At 42.3% G+C, this 22,686-nt stretch overlaps 2 protein-coding genes across 3 annotated transcripts in view; one reads left to right on the top strand and one right to left on the bottom strand.

Annotated features, from left to right (window-relative positions):
• DUSP12 (dual specificity phosphatase 12) lies at window positions 1,149-5,088 on the top strand. Its single transcript, XM_021397211.1, has 6 exons — window positions 1,149-1,450; window positions 1,530-1,643; window positions 1,717-1,835; window positions 3,077-3,173; window positions 3,843-4,029; window positions 4,592-5,088. Exons 1-6 carry the CDS (start codon window positions 1,200-1,202, stop codon window positions 4,751-4,753), a joined length of 930 nt encoding a protein of 309 aa, XP_021252886.1. The 5' UTR covers window positions 1,149-1,199; the 3' UTR covers window positions 4,754-5,088.
• ATP6V1A (ATPase H+ transporting V1 subunit A) overlaps window positions 5,525-22,686 on the bottom strand; it is a 29,213-nt gene continuing 12,051 nt past the window's right edge. For both annotated transcript variants that reach the window (XM_021397185.1, XM_021397195.1), the window contains exons 3-15: window positions 20,648-20,776; window positions 18,912-19,126; window positions 18,085-18,222; window positions 17,486-17,637; window positions 16,472-16,634; window positions 15,220-15,328; window positions 14,427-14,549; window positions 14,223-14,337; window positions 12,835-12,898; window positions 11,786-11,989; window positions 9,998-10,092; window positions 8,659-8,830; window positions 5,525-7,779 (exon numbers count right to left, since the gene is read on the bottom strand). In XM_021397185.1, coding sequence (XP_021252860.1) covers window positions 7,687-7,779; window positions 8,659-8,830; window positions 9,998-10,092; window positions 11,786-11,989; window positions 12,835-12,898; window positions 14,223-14,337; window positions 14,427-14,549; window positions 15,220-15,328; window positions 16,472-16,634; window positions 17,486-17,637; window positions 18,085-18,222; window positions 18,912-19,126; window positions 20,648-20,776 — 1,772 coding nt within the window. In that variant the 3' untranslated portion in view covers window positions 5,525-7,686. The remainder of the gene's footprint in view (window positions 7,780-8,658; window positions 8,831-9,997; window positions 10,093-11,785; window positions 11,990-12,834; window positions 12,899-14,222; window positions 14,338-14,426; window positions 14,550-15,219; window positions 15,329-16,471; window positions 16,635-17,485; window positions 17,638-18,084; window positions 18,223-18,911; window positions 19,127-20,647; window positions 20,777-22,686) is intronic.

Raw genomic sequence — 22,686 nt, forward strand, 5'->3', positions numbered from 1 at the left:
CTAAATCCCAACCACAGCACCACACTAACTACTAGAAAAAAAAAATTGACTCTACTCTCATCTGAAACCAGGACAAGGAGTAAAAGCGAGTGCTCTGTCTCCTTTCAGTGTTCAACAGATCTGAACCTCATGATGGGCAAAAAAAGTGGCTGCACAAAGATCTCCCCGTAATCTTCCATGGCATCACTTGTAACAAATCTTGGAATAAAGGGAGATTACCACAAGACGTGTTGCCTCTGCCTACACTGTATTGGATTTCAGTTATGTATGCAAGTTATAGCCTGGCTATAAGTAAGAGATTGAAATAGTAATCTGGAGCTAGTTACAATTCCTCTTCTGCAGTTCAAAATCCACTTGTTGCGTGACAGCCAGCATAAAACAGAGCTGTGAGACAGGTTTCACATTGGGCCACGCATTTGATTTTTAGAGGCAAGAGGTTCTTCAGATGTTTCATACAAGGCCTGAAAGGAATCACTTGGTCTGGCTTTGGTTTTACGTTACAGCTAAAAGCATAGCCAGTCTGTAATGTGTATAATAAAAAGTTTCCCAGAAATACAAAACCTGTGACATTAAAAACGTGCTTAGAGTTTGAATCCCAAATGAGAAGCCTCCGTTTGGAAAGAGTTAAACCCTACCATTGTTTGCTTTATTCTGCAAGTCAACTTCAGTGTCACTTATGTAGATGCAGTCATGTAGCAGATCTTACAAGCAAGCTGATTTAGTTTCCCAGCAGATTCTTCATCTAGCTGATTTCACGTAGAAAAACTTAGCTCAGATGAAGAAACAACCCTGCTTGTTGTGAACTCCCTATAATGCAGCTGGGTATCTCACAGTGAACGAAGGGTCCTCAAAGCTCTGCTTTAATCTCCAAGACAGTGATCCACACACGGGTGCCAGTTCCAGAGGCTTCCCAGACAAATACTCCTCCAGGCTTCCTTTCCTCACCATACTTAGTCTTTACACCACAGGACCACTTTGAGGCATAAGGATAGCAAAAATCTTGAGGAAAAGTGTAGGTGCTGGATTTTCCTGCAGTGACTGATCTCACCTGTTCAACCAATCACCCCGTAGGGCCGCAACGGCTCCAGCCTGCCTCTGCTGGCTGCTACACCGCCAGCCCGCTCGGGCGCTCTGCCATCTTCGGTCGCCGGAAGCCGCCATCTTGTGGGCGGGGCCGGGGCTGGGGCCGGGGCGGCGGGATGGTGCCGGTGCTGTCGGGGCTTTACGTGGGTGGCGCAGAGTCGTGCTCATCTCCGAAGGCGCTGGCGGCTGCGGGGGTGATGGCGGTGCTGACGGTGGACGCGGAGGAGCCGCCGCCGGTGCCGGGGGTGCAGGCCTTGTACATCCGGGCGCGGGACGAGCCCGGCGCCGACCTGCTGAGCCGCCTAGACGAGTGCGCTGCCTTCATCGGCGCGGCGCGGGCGGGCGGCGGGGCTGTCCTCGTGCGGTGGTGAGGGTCGGGCTTGGTAGTAGGGCAGGGCCGGCTGCCCCGGGCTGCGCTAAGGCCTCGTCTCGCCTTTCGCCTGCAGCCAGGCCGGAGTGAGCCGCAGCGTGGCCGTGGTGACCGCGTACCTGATGAAGACCCAGGGGCTCGGCTGGGAGGAGGCCTACGCGACCGTCAGGGCCGCCAAACCCGACGCCGAGTGAGTGCCCGTCCCCCAGCGCACCCGGCCGGACGGGCCCGGTCTCAGCCTGCTCTCCTCTCCCCCGCCGCAGGGTGAACCCGGGCTTCCAGAGGCAGCTGAAGCTCTACGAGGCCATGGGCTGTGTCGTGGACAGCAGCAGCGCTCTGTACAAGCAGCATCGCCTGCAGGTGCTCACGGAGAGGTTCTCCGGTGAGTGGGGCAGCCTTGGGGCCGGGGGATGCCTTGCCCAAAAGCCACACCATGTCACTGAACTCTGAGCTTGAGATGAGTCAGGTCGCCCAGAGAGGTGGTGGATGCCCCGTCCTTGGAGACCTTTAGGGTTGAGCTGGACCGGGTCTGAGCAACATGATCAAGCTGTAGATGTCCCTGTTCACTGCCAGGGGGTAGGACTGGATGACCTTTAAATGTCCCTTCCAATTCAAACGATTCCGTGAGTCCTGCTGCTGGCTCCTGAGCTACTGAGTGCTCACGTTTGGATGTGCCCATGGCAGCCATGCAGTCTGCTCCATGCTGCATCAGACAGCACCAGGAACCCGCTTGCTGATGTGCAGCTGCTTTAAGTTATGACAGTTACCAGTTTTAAGCCATATGCCATGATCTGTGACCTCTGACCCCTCATGCTGTGGCTTGTAGCTGTATTTAACTGGCTGTGGATCGGGTAGATCCCTTGTGTGTGCTGCGTGAGGACAGCATGGGACTACGGCAGTGAGCCTTGGTCCAGAGATTGTTTAAAAAAAAAGGAACAAAAATGCAGAAGACTCATTATTTGCTGTATCTGCACAGACAGCAAACTGGTGAGTGTCCTTCCATAGCCAGACATCTCAGGTGGGGCGAGCATGATGCATCTACTCCTAAATGTAAAGAAGCATGTCAGAGGGATGCCATCATACAAAGCTTGCTGTTGCTGACATGGATTGCTGCCCTCAAAGTAGCTGAGCCTTGAATTGGCCAAACAAATGTTCACATCATATCTCTAATAGCTTATTAGTGGAGGATAACAGAGTCTTTGAGGCATATCCAAGAAACAAATCTGTGATTGATTGCTTTCATTGTCAAGATGCAGAAATAATAATGGTCAAATTGCTATTTCCTGACTTCTTTGTGTACCTAGCAAGCCAAATTTATCGTCCCCAGACAGCAAAAAATAACTATTTACCTTTGTTCAGGCTAAATCCTCGATTCATTTTCACTGTGTTAAATTAATCCCTATTTTATGTGTGGTGGGATGAGGCTGTTTTGCTTTGAACTTGCCTAATGGAATGGGTGAGGTCTTTCCTCATCTATTTTTTGGATATTTTTTGCCAAGGCAAAAAAGGTGAAGAAGGTGGCTTTTACTTACGGTGACCAGGGTAGAAGGCTGTCTTCTCTCACTGGAATGTATCGGTGCCTCTACTGATCTGACTCGTAACCCAGTACTATCCCCTTTGCAGAACTTCAAGACTTACCCCAAGAAGTCTTTGCTGCTGATCCAACCAATGCACGCCAGATTCCAAACACAGAAGTTCTCTATAGATGCAGGAAATGCAGGTACTGAACCTTTTGTATTTCCCACAAAATGTCACTTTGAAATGATCTTGAGAGGCAAATAGCCTGCATAAATCAAAGGCTACGGAATTATTTTTGGAACAGGGATAAGATCATGTGTAAGTTTCCATACAACGCATGCCACAGAAATTAAACAAACACAAATATATTATGAAGTACAAAACTCGAAGTTGTGCAGCGCTTCTGCACCTTAATTTGCCTCGTTGTGCAGGCAGGTGTAATTCTACTTGGCTGTGTAAAGCTGTTTGCTCTGAAATTGTATATTCTAGTTTATTTTTGAGAATTGGTTTCTCCAAAAAAAAAAGACTATTTTAACTATTTTTTATACTAAAGTACAGTTTAAAGATCCTGTTGCTGCTTAGGTGTAGATATTTTTTTTCCAAATATATGAGCTTGGTTTTAAAGTTCCAGTAGTAGGGAATTGTTTAAACACAGATCTTTGTAAGAAACAGCATACAGTGGTGGAGCAGAGCCCACAACTCACAAATCATAACATTTGTTAAGATGCAGCCCCAAATGGGAGTCAGTGCCTGCCTATGAAAAGATATGCTATTTTTCTAGCTACTGTCAAAAGGTCCGTGTCCCTGTGCTCTCTAAGCTTGTACAATAAAAAGTATTTCACCTTTTTTCCCCCTCTGTCATGGAGAACAGGCGCGCTCTGTTCCGTAGTTCCAGCATTTTGTCCCATGTAGAGGGAAGCGGACCAACAGCCTTTGCTCACAAGAGAATAACAGGGTCTGCGCAGCTTCGTGGCAGCGGCCCTGATAAGTGCACCTCTTACTTCATTGAGCCTGTGCAGTGGATGGAGCCAGCACTGCTAGGAGTAACGGAAGGACAGGTAAATGCATTTTTTGGGTATTTTAGCCAAGGTAAAACAAACAGTTGCTGTTCCTTGATGCGAAGGCTCCCACACAACATCCTAGGTCTCCCAGCCTCTCCTGCATCAGTTGTGCAGCTTACGAACAGATTCTCAAATGTTACAATATGCTTGTATAAGGAAGCGAGCTGGTGATCTTGGTGGATTGAGTACACTAGGAAGGATGTTGGGACAGTTATTTTGTGTTTGTTTTTAATATGAGAGAGTTTGTGAGACTTATAAAACCCACTGTGGTCTTAAGCTGATCGAGGCTTTCTGATGTCCGAGACTGGCACGTGTCCTGGAACCACAGCAGGTCTGAGCAGCTGCATTTCCATGCCTTCCCTTCTGCCAGTACAGCTGCCTCTTAGACACTAGGGCATGGCAAGCTCCAGCTGTGCCTATATAGCTTTTTTTTCTTTTTTTGGCCTTTTTAACTTTTGTGAAATGATACAAGGGCTGGCTATAGAGCAGGTTGCCATAACTTAATGTACCATAGAATACATCTGCATGCATTATAATGGATCATTTGTTTTTCTTGCAGCTTTTGTGTCCCAAATGCACATCTAAGCTGGGTTCCTTTAGCTGGTGGGGTGAGCAGTGTTCTTGCGGCCATTGGGTGACTCCTGCCTTCCAGATACACAAAAGTCGAGTGGATGAAGTGAGAACTCTGTCAGTTGGTAACTTCCACACTGCCAAAACCTGAACTCGTAGCCTCTTTCAGTGGATATCTAAATGACCACAGGGAAATCCCAGCTAGCCTGGGTTTGCCAGTACAGAGCTTGAGACTTCCATCCCTTTGTAATGCACTGGAATTACTTGAGCGTCTGATTTATTTCTGCTTTCAGTATATCTGCAATAGAGGATGTATACATTCGTGTATATATATGCACAATTACATACAAAATGTAAGCATATTTTTAAAGATAGCAAAGCATGTCCTTCAGAGATGTGTTAAACAGTGGTCAAAGATGTACAAAAATGCCTGAATGTAATGTTTGTAGCAACGGACTGAATAAAAATGTTATTTAAAAAATGCTATCATGTTAGTTTTAGGTTGTGGACAACAGTACTATTTGCCTTCTGCTACAGAAGTTCATGTGATATACAGGGCAGGGAAAGATTGTAAGGCTCAATGAAGTGCCATAACACGGCACCACAACCATTGGTGGATTAGTAGCACTGAAAAGCAAGATCCTTTGATACTTCTCTTACACTAAAGTTCCAAAAATCTACCCCAAGAACATCCTACAGTATAATTCTTCTCTTCATGCAATGCCTGAGGAGATTGTGTAAGCTGTACTGAAATGGGGGACCTGAGGTTAAATGCCCTGTTAAGTTGTCTATCCCAGTATAAAGAGATCCCCAGATGATGAATTAAGATTTTCAGCAAGCTGTAAGCTTTGCTTATCGTGGTCTGTGTATTCCACTGTAGCACAGCTTTGGTTTGACATCAGAAAACAGGAGAGGTAAGATCTACGTTAAATCCATTTTATTCTCATTGACTCTCAACAGTTTTTTAATTTTTTTTGTTTGTTTTTTTTACACAATTTCCAGCAACATACATTATGAAATATACAAGAAAGTAGGTGGTTGGGTTCTGCCCATCTTTTTATTCCTCCCACAGCTGTGGAGGGAAGACTCGCAGTACACAGTGAACATCAGAATCTCAACACTGAAAACTGAGACACAAAACAAAAAAGACAAAAATATATATGAAACTGTTTGAACTGGTCACACTTCAGGGCCAGGTACAGCACAATAAATATTAGAACTGCATTATCTTAGACATCTTCTGTAAAGTTTATAACATCCTCTATTTAAAGAGATAAGAACATCTGTTTTCTAGCATGAAATGCTACATAGTACAGTGGTGAAGGGTACAAACAAGGAGGAATCCAGCAAGGGCTCAAATGGTGACTACTCATTCACACATGCTCATTGTTAAGTAAGCAGCATACACTGAAAGTTTGGTGAACTGTAAACTTAACCGTTCACTACTAGAATATCAGCTGGAATAGCAGTTTATTTTGGGAGAGCTAAACGTAGTAAATCCATTTAGGTTTCAACTTAGCTCTCCATGGCAAACATCGAGTTGATATCGTAATGGAAGTGGCAGCATTTGGTCCTTAGCGCCAAGATACCCTTTCACCATTGCCATTCAAAGCTGGCAGCTGGTGGAAAAAACACTTCAGTGTGGAATTAATGCAAAGCCCTGCCACTACCAGTGGCATCTCCAACTGTTACTGTTTCACGACCATAACAAGTCTGTAGATGCCAGCTGGCAGCCAGCTAGGCATTACAGTGTTGCACAACAAAGAAGCATTAGATGTCATCTGACACAAGAGAGTCAAAGACCAGAGTATGCCAGCATCTTTCTCTCTCTCTGCAGCAGTGATAGGAGTGCTGGCGCTTGAATTTTGACAGAAAAGCTGCTCTACACTCATTCCTCATCTCATACTAGTTTTGCCAACAAGCCCAAGACATGGCAGAGTTTCAGTTGCTTGACAGACTGTGCTTCCAGAGCATGGTGCAGAAGTCACTAGTTTCTCTTGCATCGTAATCAAGAAGACAGAAGTAAATACATTTCGTACTGTCAATCTTTCCCCTCTTTAACCCCCACCCCCAGAAGTTTAGCATCTCCAAATCTTTCTACACAAGAACTGAGGACCATCAGTGCCACTGCCAAACAGGCACAATGAACACAGGTGGAGCAGGAAGATTAAGCACGTACTTTTCTTTCCCTAACACCACCTGGACATTGCACTGGGAGGCAAGAGCTGGTAGAGAGCACCACCTAGGAAAGATTATATTCCTGGTCCACACATGTGGAATCACAACAGCTTGTTACATCCCATAGAACAAAGCAGCAGTAACAAGCTTCACAAACTAAAGCAGCTGAGTGTTGCAAAACATCACGGGGCGAGTGCGAGGCAAGAAGGCAAAAATATTCTGGATGTTGAGCACCTATGGCTTCAATTTTAGCTGGTGCTCCATCCAACAGTCCTATCTGTATTAAGTAGGAAAATAAAATTCTATTTCTCCAGTGTACAAAAGCATACTGGCTACTCGCACATGCTCATCTTCTAGTCAGTCCTTCCTTGGGGAGATCCAGATCTACCACATTTCAATGCCAACAGACTCAGCCAAAGGCTGCAGAAGGGACGTAGCAGGGAAGAACTTTGGTTATATCAACACGTCGTCAGAATATGGTCAGAAATTCCGTTTCATGATAGTCACTTAGCAAAGTGCTAGACCTAAATGCCCTTACCACTGCCAGCTCAGAATGTACCGCGTGACTGCATTAAGATCTACACCTCCTCTGCCAGTGCAGGTCAGTTGGTTGTGTTACCAAATGATCTGGGAGAGGGCAAGGTGAATTTTTTCCCACCCTAGAAGTGTACAACAGCATTTCTTCACTCAGCGAGGCCCACTCACGCATCACTCACTATTTCAGACGCACAAAGCAATGCCAAACACAAACTAAGGAATGTTTTGTAAAGACACTGAGTATGAACAGGGAAACACAGGGCTATTTATCAACTCAAGTACTGTTGCATCATTCTTGTAAGGTAGGGAAGCAGAGGAGCTGAGATGAGGAATTCAGAGGACAAATCAGAGTGGTCACAGAGGTTCAGTCTAGTCTTCCAGACTGCGAAATGCATTCTGCATATCCTCAAACAGTTGAGCATAGTCTGCCTTGATTTTTGTTTCACCATCTTTGACAGGGTCCTGAAAAACAAAATGCTGAGTGTACAGATCAATCTTGAAAAGCCTCTGGCCCTTAAGACAACCCTGTTTTGCCATTGCTATATTTTCTTGACCTCAGGATTAAAACCTGCTACACAGGCCAAATGTACTTACATGTGTGGATTACACTACTTCTCATTGTCTTGCTGAAGTACAGACTACAGAACACTTGCATTCTTAGACTTCTTAGCTTGTTACTCAGGAAATACCACTTTATTTCATAACTACTGCTGTATTAGAGGGCCACCTCTACTTAACACTCATCCTTTGGTTTCCATTTTTCAGTTATGCTGTCTACTGCTATGCGGCATGCTAAGTGTCTTCTCATGGCCAAGGTCTGTAAATGAAAGGATGACTTCCCTATCTCTACATAACCAGCTCTCAAGCAAGCTCACATGCTCAGGTGTATCTTGTTCTGTTCTTGCTGTTTTAAGAATACATACCACGGATCTACCTTTTGCAGAAACAAGCCAGTACCCTGCAGGAGTAGAAGACACTGGCACACAAGAACACTTACCTTTACATGCAATATCTCATTGTGTTTGTTCCTGAAAGTTTGGTGATACTAGTACTGGCTTAAAAGAGTTTTCACAAAATAACCATCATACTTTATAGAAAATATCCCTTAGCTACTTTAACATCAGATTGCATCTCAGGTTTCTGTCCTAGCAGTAAATGCTAAAACTCATCCAGAGCATGCTGGTAGAAGTACGGGGTAGGAAAGCTGCACTCTACAAAGATGGGCAGTGCAGGTGCGTAGACATTTATCCACGGCAACTGATAACCACTTTTAAGTTACAGCCTCTTTGAGGCACTGAAAACTCCCCCAAAGTAACCCAAGCTGGTTCCTTATGAACATACCTTGAATTTCATGGAGGTAAGTCTATAGAGGATTTCACTCATGTTCTCTCGGATGATGGACCACGTGATCTTATTGTCACTCTGGGCGGTGGTTTCTACAGCACGGCGTGCCATGTCATAAAATGCAATCATATTGGAAAGCATTCCCACTGTTTTGTAGAAGGGGCAGAATCTGATGAAACAGAAGAGGATCTGTCAGGCATCTTGGAGCAATTAGTAGGACTAGCCTTTGCTCCTGCCTTTGCAGCAACTCTGAATTCTCACCAGAAATGAAGTGTTAGTCTACTTTACTTCATGTCAAAGGAGAGATACAGCCTATGATTGACCTATCTAAAAACGTGGGGCCAGCCTGAAGCAAGGTTTCTGAAACAGCAACCAAACACTGGACAAAACGGGACAGAGCAGTAACCACTGCTATACAAGTCTCACGTCTCAATCTGTGCCAATGCTAATGAGAAAGGGAAAACATTAGAGCAGTCAGCGGAATTCCTCCTTCCTGTTTTGTCCATTATGGGAGCAGGCTTCCTGCAAGCAGCCTGGGAGAACCTGACAGCTCTGCAAGTTTCTTTGCTCACAGGAAAGGGAGCTTTTCTATGACAAGAGCACTCCAGAGGCTCCACATGCACAGTTTTTTGTTTTTTTTAAATGGATAAGCGACTGCAACGGAAGGCACCTCATTATTATTATCTATACAGTACATTATGATACTTCCTGTGCTTCCCTATCACATAAAAGCATACCTTACCCTAATAACATAATTAAAAGCACACACCATACAGAATGTATGTCTTAAGTTTTTAGTGATTAAATATTTCCAAACCTCCTGAGCTACCCGGGCTGGGGAGCGAGTAGAAGTTCAAAGCACCCCTTGGCAATCTGTTAAAAATGAAAGGGTAGTGTGGAAAGAAGTAAAAGTAGAGGGAGATAATAAACACTGCACTGGGGGGGAAGATCTAGTAAGTTTTTAACAGCTCAAAATTCTCAGTTACTTGCAGTCATCTGCTGCTAGAACAAACAGGAAGACTTTGGGTGTTGCCTGTGAAAACCAAGTGGCCGTCTTCTCCTGAGGACATGCTATTGCAAAACCACTGGCTAACTGAACAATATTTATTGCAGCGGTTGAAGGCCAGAGAAACTCAGTGTGACTGCATTTGGAAAAGGTCTGCATGCCTTGGGGTAAGACAATATAAATACTTTGTTCAATGGCTTACCTAAGTACTGTTCCATTTGTTTATGGCAAGTAAAATTCATTTCTGCACTGATTAGCTTCCAAATAAAATAGCTGTTGAAATCCAGACTACATGTGAACGAGGCAGCACTGTAGCTATTTAGATCTTACCTGTCATAAGGTGTATAACCATTCTGTTGCAAGAAGTCATCTTTTATCAGCTTGGCAACCTCCAGGGTAATTTTGTCTGTTTCTGCCAAAGAAGCCTAGAAAGGTAAGGTCCACTGTTAGGTTAGTACTCTTGTCCATGAATTTATATGATCACAGAATGGTGGGGGCTGGAAGTGACCTTAAAAGACCATCCATTTCCAACTCCCTGCCATAGGCAGAGGCACCTCCCTCTAACACTAGGTTACCTAGACCCTCATCCAGCCTGGCCTTGAATGCCTCCAGGGATGGGGCACCCACAGTCTCTCTGGGTAGCTTGTTCTCATCTCTCACCACCCTCTTAGTGAAGAATTTCTTCATAATACCTAGTCTAAACCCACTCTCTTAGTTTAAAATGTGTTATGTCCTGGCAAAGAACCATTACCTTTCAGAGTTCTTTCTCTTAAGATAGCTTCCAGCAGAACTCTGTTTTTGGTTATTACTCACACCCTGCTATCAAACAGCCAGTTTACTAAATAGCCTTATTGAGATGAACCAAAAAGTCAATAAATCTACTTTAAGTCTATCTGATTATAAACAGTGAAAAGGAAGTTTCCTTTTAGATAGGAACGAGACACCAGAAACAGAAAATACATATGGTGCTGGTATGAGGTATGTTGAAATATCATCTTCCTATTGACAGTAAAATAATTTTTCCCTTCCATAAAATTCTTATGTCCAGGGAACTATAACTAGATTTCAGCATTTTAGACCAACAAATAATATTAAGGATTTGATACAAGCCTGCACAACTGCTAACAATGGATTTTCTGGCATTCAAGAAAAGGAAGGAGTTGGTAACAATGCTATGTCATAATACACAGCGCAGACAGCACCCTGCTGCACACTGCTATCATTGGTACCATCAGTCACTCTTCTCTATCAGTTCCAGGACTTCTATGGTGGGAATAATGCCTACAGTTATAACCACTGGACGGTCAATATTGCTTCCATGCCAAGGATATGAATTTAACCTGCTCTGTAAACGAGTACTTTAAAATTTGATTTGGTAAACAAGAAACCGCAGAAGGCCTTAAGATCACATTTCCTTTTCTTCTAAGGCTTATCTAAAGAACAGAGTTCTGCTAAGGCAAGACTGGTGAAAGACCTGATCTCAGCTGCGCTAGAAAAATCAGTGAACAGGGACAGCACCAGAACAGAACTTTGTCCAAACAACAGTGGTTACAACACGTTACCATGCATCACCTCCACCTAGTAAATCCACAGAACTCATCTAAGCATCAAACTTAAATTACTCTCTAGCATATGCTTTGTACCTGTCAACTACCATATTTACAGTACTAAGCTAAAACAGTTTCCATGGAGCCCCATTTGAGAACTCTCAGGGGAAACTTTGCCCTCCAAATTCAGCTTTCCAACCAAAACACTGAAGGGAATGAAGGAAACTAAGGAATGCCTCTAAAAGGGAGTCATATGCCATGTCACAGGTTTCCATATTGAAATTAGGTAATCACCAGTTTTGGAAAGGGCATGCATCACTTCTGTTTCTGCAATCTAGCTTGTAAATGCTATCCCCTCTCTCCTGCTGCTGGCAATATAGTTTCTGATAAACTGTAAATCTTCAGACTACTAAAAATAAAAACTAGTCTGCATAATTTCTCTTACAAGGACTGCTTCCAATTTGAACACTGAAGAAAGTCAAGTTTCTTAACTCCAGTATTAGATGCTCTACAATCTAAATGAGAAAAGTAGCATCACCAACACCACATTTCATCAAAGGTAGTTACTCACCTTCCCTACAAGCTGCACAATCTCTGCAAGGTCCTCCTCTTCCTGTAGGATCTCTTTGGCCTTTGTCCTGAGAGGGACAAACTCTGTAAAATGCTTGTCGTAGTATTCATCCAGGGCACGGGTATATTTGCTGTAACTGATCAGCCAGTTGACAGAGGGGAAGTGTTTGCGTTGTGCCAGCTTCTTATCCAGGCCCCAGAAAACCTGCAGAAGCCAGTGAGATCAGTCAGTGTTCCAAATCAAAAACAAAACAAAATAAATCAAAGCAAAACAAACCAAATGAAAAACTAAAACAGCCCCCAACATGACAAGCAGGCTTGAGCAAACAGCACAGCAAAGACTACCACAAATCTTCAAGCAAAAGCCTGAGAAAGAAAACCTGCCTTTTACTAATTTAACTATAGCAGTGACTTTCAAATATGAATCACTGAATGAATCATAGAACGGCTTGGGTTGGAAGGGACCCAAGGATCATCATTCCAACCCCCCATATACGCATCTCAAAAAAAAACCAAGAAAAAAAAAGCATTCCCTTAAGCTGAATTTAGGTTTATTCAGCCTGAGATTCCTCCTAAGTGAGGAGTCAGCAGTAACAAAGAACATCAACACACAAGTCTAATTAAGTGGAGCCCTATTTCACATAGCTTGTTTTACCAAAACATGGATGGGCAATCACTTGCAAGCTATCCTTCTCCCAGTCATCTGCTCTGAGGATTTTTTCATGGTTTCAATGCACCTACTAAGAATGGATGACTTTCCATCCTATCTCAGAGAGCAGCCATACTTGAATTGCAGCTCAAAGGGCTGAATCGGGAAGCACAAGGATACTCCTGGAAGGAATTACCACCTTTTCTCCCTTTTCCAAACACATCAGTTTGAGATCTCACAAGAGATTTCACCTCCTACACTGTTGGAATACACCCGGCAAAGATGCCTGTGTAAAATTCAAGCTCTCACACCACAGCCAGTGGCACTAATGTATTGAAGCACAACCATTTTGTCTAGGTCTGGCAGCTAAGACAAAAGGGCTGCAGCATAGCAAGACCTACCTGAACAATGCCCAAAGTAGCCGATGTGACAGGATCTGAGAAGTCACCTCCTGGGGGAGAGACACTGAGCAGAAAGATATAGAAGGAAAAGTATATCAGAAACACAGTCACAGTTTAATCTGAACGTACAACCACACAGGTCTGTGATCACAGAAACAAGAAGGGCCAACATCATTTCACGTAAGTAATAGATTGCAAACTTCTGCTGCAGTGAGAGTGGCAGCATATCTGTACAGGTGTGATATTATAGTTATATCAGTAACTGACTGACAACATCAAGGTATCATTTCAGTCACTTTAGCTCCAGGTAGTCACTCCAGCTCGGATTATCAAACCTATCTCAACTGGAACAGATTCAGGAGGTGTGCTGATATGGCAGCTTGAAACACAGTGCAAAGATTTTACATAAAATACGTCAATTTGAAATGACTTCATATAAATACCAGATATTCACCTACACAATAAGCACTAACTTCCTTCGGGCTTGACATGCTAATACATGCTTCCCCGAACAGGTAAAAGCTTCCCAAACTCAAAAGCAACTGCATTTGTTGTGGACAACAGAACTAAGAACAAATAACAGACCCTGGGAGAAGTTGCAGGGGCTAGAGGCTCTGCTAAAAACCTATGGAGGAAGAGCCATTTTACTCACAATATGTTAGACAAATCGATACAGCCTACAAGAAAGTGTCTGCCTACTGTGTAAGTCTCCAGTCTGCACTGCTGCAAGACATCTATGTCATTACACCAAAAGGGAAAGCAATGATGATCCGTTTTCTCTCACACCAAAAGTTTCAAGTGCCTCTGCAATTGCTTTCCTTTGTTTTGGTCACTCTTTCAGTACGATGAGAAGGAACTCAGTACTGTCACCACAGCTACACAGGAATGCTTTTCAAACGAAGTTCTCATTTATCACGTTAGCTGAAGAATTCCACATGATTTGTGTGGGCACCACATGCTTTTCACAGCCCACTGCAGCTTGAGATATCCTGTTCCCTGTAAGTCTACTACTTAGCAAAAGAATCGTTAATACATTATGCTCCCACACTGTCACCCTAACTGCCCCCCCTCCTTCCTGTTCTGAGCATGGTTTGACAAACTTTTCAGTGACAGTGCTAATGGCTTTTTTCCTGGAGCCCCTTTCTTGTATTGGCACAACTGTGGTTCTACACCACACAGAACTACCCGTCGCATTCCTTCTCTCTGCTCCTGTGCACGGTTTAGCAACAGTTGAGGGTGATCAGAGACTAAGTATCTACGTACATTTTACATTCCTAGCTCTGTAGCTGCACACAGCAACAACACCTTCTTGTCTGAAGGTATTCTGACATACAAAAAGGTAGAGGAAGAACTGCAGCCAACACAAAGCAAAGAAATGCAACACTCACGCTCCAACAATGCTGACACTGCCTTCCCTTTCAGGATTTCCCAGACACTTCACTCTGCCAGCTCGCTCATAGAAAGAGGCTAAACGGGCACCAAGGTAGGCGGGATAACCACTGTCTGCAAGTATCAACATACAGAAATCAAGTCAAAAGCTCTGAGTTTAAAGGATGTCTTTACAAATCCAGATGGAGAAAAGAACAACTCACCAGCTGGCATTTCAGCCAGTCGTCCTGAAATTTCTCTGAGGGCCTCAGCCCATCTGGAAGTAGAGTCTGCCATCATACTGACATGGTAGCCCATGTCTCGGAAATACTCCGACAGGGTGATTCCTAGAACAAATACAACAGCACAAGGCAGGTTAGTGTTGAAAAAGGAATTCTATCTACCCTCACATGTTGTCATTAAGAGGCAAACAAGATAAGTTATTTATGTTTACAGTTTATGTTTACAAACCACTCTGGCAAATCTTACGTTCTTGTGTATTTCTTTGAGGAGACAGGGCAATATCACTGAAACTACTTCTTTTTGTAAAATGTTTCCTTCCTTTCTAAGCCACCAGAACATAAAGATGTTTTATCTGACAACTTTTCATGAAAAAGTATTAAGAAAAAAAAATCATCTGAGAGGCTGCAGTGGAAAAAAAACTTCTCAGAGAGCACTATTTCTACCCACTGAGAAGCTGTACTTGTCAGCAAAAAGCTACTTACGAAGAACACAAGATTACACAATTAATCAATATATGGGGCAAAACTACAGGAGACCCAGTGCAGTAAGTTTAATTTATAAGCAAGAATTTATTCAGCATGTGGAGATCATAGCTGGGTATCAGAAAGCCAAATCCATTTGTGACACTAAGACTTCAAGCAGGCATAGCCTGAAAGGGTTGATTTATGTAATTAGGCAGGTTTCTTGGTACTGACCATCCCAGGAACTGAAAATACTAGAGCATAACGACTTGCTCTATACATGCAGCCTTCTCCAGCCTCCTGTAAATCTTACCAGTATAGATAGAGGCCTCTCTGGCAGCCACAGGCATGTTGGAGGTATTTGCTACCAGAGCTGTTCTCTTCATGATGCTTTCAACCTTGCCATCAACTTCCATTGTTAACTAAAATGCAAGGAAAAAGACAAAAAAAAACAACTATAAAGACCCCCACAAATTTAACAATTTATTTATTTAAACTCTGTTACCTTATATCAGGATAGTCTCCTCACACCTAGTCTAACAAAGTGGTATTTAGATTAGAGATTTCAGGATTCTATACTGTTTTTCCTTCCAGAATGAGTCGTACACGTGCCTCAGCCTCATCTCATCTTCTGCAAATGGCAATCCCTATTAATCCCATTGCTCACCACAAACGAGCGATAACAAATCTACTCCATCAGGAAGTACACTACTTTACTAGGCTGAAAGAGCCAAAAATCTTTTCCTTCTCTCTTAAGTCCACTAGGAAACAGAGAGCTTTTTTCCCCACCTGTACTAATCCGAGTTCATTTTTGAGAACTGGACATAAACCCATGTACATAACTCAGATGATCTCTCATATGCACACGAACAGCAGCAGAACGCACATCGTGACACTTGTGTAGCATTCTACTTAAGAATATCTTAAGATTTACCTTTTTGCATGGCCACCGCAGCGTGGCATTGTCACGCTGCAATCATTCAGCACGTAAAACTTCTTTCTAACAGCGGAGTTTCAACCTAACAGTTTGGATCTGCTCTTTCCTCTATTTTACAGAAGTCTGCACCACAACTAATCCACTAACATATAACCACAATAAGGTGATCTTCTACTTCCTTCAGAAGGCATTTCTACTTCCTTCAGAAAGTATTCTGAAGCCTAACTGGTAGAACTCATATCCTGTAACAGTTTGTATCACCACCTTGCACCTTGTAAATACCAGATGCCATATCTGGTATATGAGATTAAGCTAGAAAAGTCAGAGATAACAACAATAAAAGGTAACATCCTCGTAACTGTGCTAAATTACACTCAGGCATTCATTTTGGATTTATTTTAAACAAGTTAGAAGGTATGCCCAAACACTACTCCAGATGTTTCTTAAGAGGCCAGTGAAGTCATTCTTGTATGAGCCAAGAGTGATTTCTGCTACTACAGTCAGAACTTACAGCCAAGAAGATCTTTTCAAGTCACTATACCAACAAGATATTTTATTCAGTTACTATACTAGTATAATAGCAAGTTTTTCCAAGAAGGTTTACACCCCATGAATTCTCCATACTAACCTCAGGAAAATCTCTCAGTACTTCAGACATTTCATTTCCTCGTTCTCCACAGCCTACATAAATGATGACATCACTGTTGGAGTATTTTGAGAGAGACTGCGAGATCACAGTCTTCCCACAACCGAATGCCCCGGGAATTGCTGTTGTACCCCCTTGTACACACCTGAGTAAAGAAAAGGGACTCTGATTGGCAAGGAACTCAAAAACAGCTTTCTTCCATCTCAGAATATGTTTTGTAGTAAGAAAACAACTGCATAATTAAAAGCAGAACAACAGGAGTCACATTCAGTGTTCTGGGTGAGAAGCCCAGTGGTATTTCACTAAATGAAAGACCAAAGGAATAAACTTATCTCTTCTTTCTACTGCCTTTGAAATGCATGAGGTATGCTGGTACAATAACTACACTTTCAGGCTTGAAACATAGTTTACACAGCTGGAAGCACTGATGAAATGCAAACCTGAAGAAAAGAACATCAATGGTACTTAAATGCGCATTATAAAAATGAGCAGAACAATACTTTTAGGATGAAAAATTACTGAATCCTGTGCCTTGGAACTCAGCCACTTAAATGAGAATTTTGAGCTACAATTAAGTGTGACGGTTTTTGTCAGTGGTAACTCCAGATTCAGTGTGAACTCCACATCCTCAAGAACATGGAAAGATATCCTACTCTCAAGCTCAAATGCAGACATCCAAGCTTGAAAGTTCTAGCTTTTCTGAAGATTTGGTATGATTATTTTTACATTTGTCATTTATTTCCTGAATTAATGTAAAAGAACCATCTCCTTTTAACTGTAAACCTCCTTTTAACTTTTCCCCACTTCCATTTCCCACTCATAAATTCCTCTGTCAGACTGGTATAGAAACATTAACAATTCAGCTAGATAACTTGTTTTGAGATTATGCTGTGGTACGCAGTGAATGTTTGGGGTCTGTTCGCTCTCTAAAAAATTAACACCTCCATTTCTTCCAAAAGAGATTTCTTACATACAAGCAGACAGAATAATACTTACGGGAAGAGGGCATCTAGCACCCGTTGGCCAGTTAACAAAGGATGATTCGCTGGTAACTTCTCAGTCACAGGACGGACTTGACGTACAGGCCAGACTTGGACCATAGTGAACTTTTCCTTCACACCTTCAAACTCCAGCTCTAAGACAACATCCTAACAAAGAGCACCAGACATCTGAAGTAAGCCAACAGCTGCACAGTGGATCAGCACGCAAATTCTCACCTCAATTACTCCGCACTGCTAGGTGTTCAATACAACCACAGATTTTGCAGAACTTAACACCCTATCATCCGTTCCTGAGGAAAAGCACGTTTCCACATTTACAATGCTAATGGGGAACTTTTCATATTCATAGGATACTGCAGATGCCCACACAGGACAGCAAATATGGCATACATAAGTGCCACTGGGAAGTCATATACATAGAAAGTAACTCAAGATAATCACACACTCCCTGCTGGCAGGGCAGCAGAAGTGATCAACTTTATCATCCTGTTGCATGAAAGGCTTTGAAGATGGCATCACACAGAAGAGAAAGGGTTCTGCAACCTTATGAAAGAAACATGGAACACCCCAGTAACTGTTGTTTGGGAGACTTACTGAAGTGTCATAGTTTCCCGGTGGAGCAATGTATGTAACTGTACCCCTGTTCCGTGGGGGCAGCATGATTTTGTGTTTGATAAGAGAGTTTTCATTCACCACACCATAAATGTCTCCACCAGTGATGTGGCTGCCAACCTGAAATCAGAAAGCGTCTATTAGTCATAAACGAGAACACCATTTAAAATAAAAAGAATGCTGACAAAGAATCATATAAAATAACAGTAACTATTAAGTCTAGCACCATTATTACTTCCTTTACAAATACATTGTTACAGCACAGTAGTCCATTTACATAGCTCATTACTCTAGCAGCACATTGCTAGCAATACTAAATGTGTTCAGGAGCACTTCAAGGCTCAGATGGTAGCACTTACTGATTGACGCAAGGAATTCTCCTTGTTTCTCTTATACCTCTCAGCTTAACGTGCTAAGTAGAGAATCTGCTAACCAGCAGGACTGGAAAATAAAGATGCCAAGGGCTAAAGCTATGATTTATTTTCCAGCTCTAAAACTGTCTTCATTGTATTCTGTTGTTATTCTTCTAGCCAAGGTAGCACCTGTTCCTGTTAGTGCAGTTCCACTAGATCCTTTACAGCACTGCAAACACATTATAATTTTGCAAGTTTCTCATATGCAGCAACACTGCGAGCCACATGGACTAAGTTCTGGTGATCCCTCTCTAGTTCTCACTCTCATATATCCTTAAAACATCCTAGCACCTCTTTTCATGAGCTTGATTATTTGCAACCACAGCTCCTAGCAGTCACAGCCGTGGTGCTCTGAGAAGAAAGGAGAAAGGGCAAGATGGGCTCAGCAGAACCTACCCGCAAGTTTTTAGAAGGTGTGAAGTCCCATTTGACATCTCGGCTCAAAGCTGACACATTGACACCTCTAGGGATATAGATACTTCTGGTCAGGGTGCTGATGTCTGACAGCGGCCTCTGGATACCATCAAAAATAGCTCCCATAATGCCAGGCCCCAGTTCTACTGACAGGGGTTTGCCAGTACGGAGTACAGGATCTCCTACAGACACACCAGCTAAAGATTTGCTGAGGAAAAGTTCATCCAGAGAAATGACAGGGTAGAGGGCATCGCACTCACATCATCACACTCTTACAGCACCTTTCTGACTTTAATGTGATAGTTTTGTTAATATATTACATGTAATCATTTGAGAAGCATGTAGATGTTATACTAAACTCCAGCTGAAATTGCTAAAGCAATGAAGTTGTTCATCCTCTAGAGAGGTAAAGCAGGGAGTATATGTTCTCAGTTATGACCATTAATTCAAGTCAACTATATGCATACATTTCTTGCTGTACCAGACAGCACAACGGCAAAACATCAAACATTTCTTAAATCTTCAAATGCGTTTTCTAGGTTTATTGTTAAAATCAGACAGTGGCATGAAAAGATGTAAAATTTTTTTGCTTTATAGTTTGTTAGAAACACGCATCACAACAGTTATAACCTTGAGCTTTGCAGAGCTTTTTTGACAGGAGCCTAATTGTAAAGAAAGTTTGTCATAGACTAGCATTTCCCTTCTCTCCAGTTTTGAGTTGTCCCTCTTAGGCACCACCTGAGCTCCAAAGATGCACAATGGGCTTCTCTGCAAAGGGCTGGTAGCTTGGCAGAAGGCCCTATTAGAATACAGGAGACACTCCAAAAGCTTATGTATGACTCAATGAGAGATTAAATGCAAGTTGTGTTCAGAAAGCCCTTGCTATCCTTTCATTACGAATCTAAGAGTAAACTGTACTTAAGCACTGGACTTGTTCGATGTACTCAAGGAAAGCTACTAAATATTGCAATGAAGGCCAAATAAAATCACAAATTAATAGGAACAGACACAACCCAGTGACCAGTTTACCATTCAGCTCCCCAAAACAAAACATTGGGAGCCAGTACAGGCTTTTTCCCTAGCATCTATGTGTAGTCAAAACCAACTCTTTAAGTTCAGAATATGAGGAAAAGAAAAGCTATCTTTAATGAACTGCTCTTATGACATTCTCTTACATACTGTCACCATAAAATACACTTTACATTGACTAGATTTTAAATACATGCTGTCTGCCTCTTGTCTGTACAAAGACTGCAAACACAACGTAGAAACAAAAAAACAGAACAGATCATATCTGTTAGAACAGTCTGTCCATAAGAAGGAATCCTGTCTACTTTACATTTCCTACAGAAGTCTTCCACAGGCAGAGTTTCCAAAAGTAAAGAAAAAAATACAATGTATTGCTTTTTTGTAGTTTTGCCATTCATAGTTGACATCTGTCAACTTTCTTATCAAGAAGCTGTAATACTTAAAATACAAATGAACCTAAACACATTGCTTGGTTTCCAGGTAAAATAGCAAAGAAGTTTCCTCATTGCACAGCCAAGGAAGATGAAGTTTACCTCAAAAATATCAGAATTTACAAAAGATGTACAGAACAGATGCTGAATGTTGGCACTGGAAGTAACAATTCCTGGTCACAGTCAGCTTTGTTCATCTTCTTTACCGTACCCACCACTGCGTTCTGCCTGGTCCAAAGGGATCAGCAAAAAGGATACATGTTTCTTCATACACCTGGACAGTCGCCAAATCACCTTCCAGTCGGATAATTTCCCCCACCAGTTCACTGTGGCCTACTCGTACCAGCTCATACATAGCAGCACCTGCCATGTTGCAAGCAGTGACCACTGCAAAAGACAGATACACAAAGGTGAATATTTTTTCCTGTCGTTAAACAAATTTTCTGATCAGATGCTACTAAAATCTGGACAGCAGAAGCCTAGAATTCACTCAGATCAGGAGTGCATTTCTGATTTAACACAGGGGTAATTTGGCTGCCACAAGTCTTGATATTTTCAGTTGTCGTGGTTTTATGATTTGTGACTGGTATTCCACATCACAACACCATGCAGTGCACTGGGAGTTAAAGAGTTAATGCAGCAGCTCTGGTCTCAGAAGAGAAGAGTGTACTACAGCTCCCAAAAGACTTCATTATTCTGTTTCCATGTTTTCCTCTGAATGGAAAGTTCAGAGGGAAAGATCAAACTGAATGGGAGTCACAAGACTGTTCTTCTCTTTTTCTGCTCGTCTCTGCGGTGTGTGCTCCCTAGCCATCTTGCCTACAGCATTAGAGCAAGGCCTTCAGTTTCAGACACTCTCTCTCTCTCTCTCTCTCTCTCTCACCTTTGATTCCGATTATATTGTATTATATCGTGTTATCTTACATTCCGCTATTATATTTAGGAAGTTAGATTTCTCCCTTAGCTTGTTGCTGCTGTTTTGTTTTTAGGCCCATCTCCCTACCCTTTCCCTATCCCCATTCCCCCGGTGTAGGTCCCCCCACCCTATTAGTCACAGAACTAGGCAGAACTGGGCCAGAACCATGACATTAGTTTAAAAGCTAAAAGAAAAGGCTTACCTATACATTTCATGCTTATCCTTTATGCTCATAAGAGCACATTATCAGAACATGCTAGTACACAGAAAATTTACACTAATTCTTCTGACATATCCTGATTGATGGCAAATGATAAGGACATTAGTGATACAGTGGCCTCTGCAGACATTTGACTAAATTAAAACATATTAAAAGTGCACCCAATATCTCTTAGTTACAGAAAGATATGACTGGGGATTGGCACTTTCCAGTTGTTTATAAACTTCTGTTTATCTTCATAGTATTTGATACTAACATAAAGTACAAGTGAACCAATCAACTCAAGGTATTTGCTAAAGGCAATGTATTACAGGTTTTAAGGAAACACTATTGTGGTGTTTCATTTTGTAGAAAAGCAATGAATAACTTAAGACGTTTAAGTTAACCTTCTACAGATGAAGATTACTTTACAACATGTTTTGGGCATGAAGCCTTCTACCATTTTGACTTAGACATCAGCAGGTTATATGTAGACTGCTACTTACATGAGGTGTTGTTGCTTTAGAAGAAAATTTATCATGTTCTTTGAATTATATAATCCATTTTGCATAAAGGTTTCATGTCTTTACAAAAAAAAGTTATATTTCACACATCTTAAGAAAGTTGTATCAATTTCAAACTACATTCAGTCATCACTTCTGTAGTTAAGGAACTGGCTTTTTCTTCAGGTAGACTCTAGCCGAGGTAGCTTCTTATTCATCAAAGAATCCCTATTAAAAAGATGTGTGCTCTTCTTCTGTTCTCTCATTGCCATCCTTTCTTACACCTCATGAAGAGAATGCAGGAGGGAGAAGAAAAGCCTGCATTTAAGCTGATGAAACATGAGGAACAGACCTCCTCCCATATACACTACCACCCCCCTTGACCCTTGCAGCAATCCTTCAGCCAATGGTGCAGTAACGCAGAATAGCCTGACGCTGGCAGAGGACTGTGCATTCCAGAGAGCAAAGGGTCAAACAGGATTTCAGTGAGAACAGACTAAGCATCACACATCCTCACTGAGAAGCTTAATGCAGATTCCTGACCAAGAGGCTTTATCTCAACTAGGATCCTTGCATTTTTTTTTAATTATTATTCCTCAATCTGCTTACTGTTCATTATATCTTTTAATGAAACTAATCAGCATTAACATCTTGTTAGTAAATATCTTAATCTTTCATT

This window comes from Numida meleagris, chromosome 1 (assembly GCF_002078875.1).
Source record: "Numida meleagris isolate 19003 breed g44 Domestic line chromosome 1, NumMel1.0, whole genome shotgun sequence".
Taxonomy (NCBI): Eukaryota; Metazoa; Chordata; class Aves; order Galliformes; family Numididae; genus Numida; species Numida meleagris.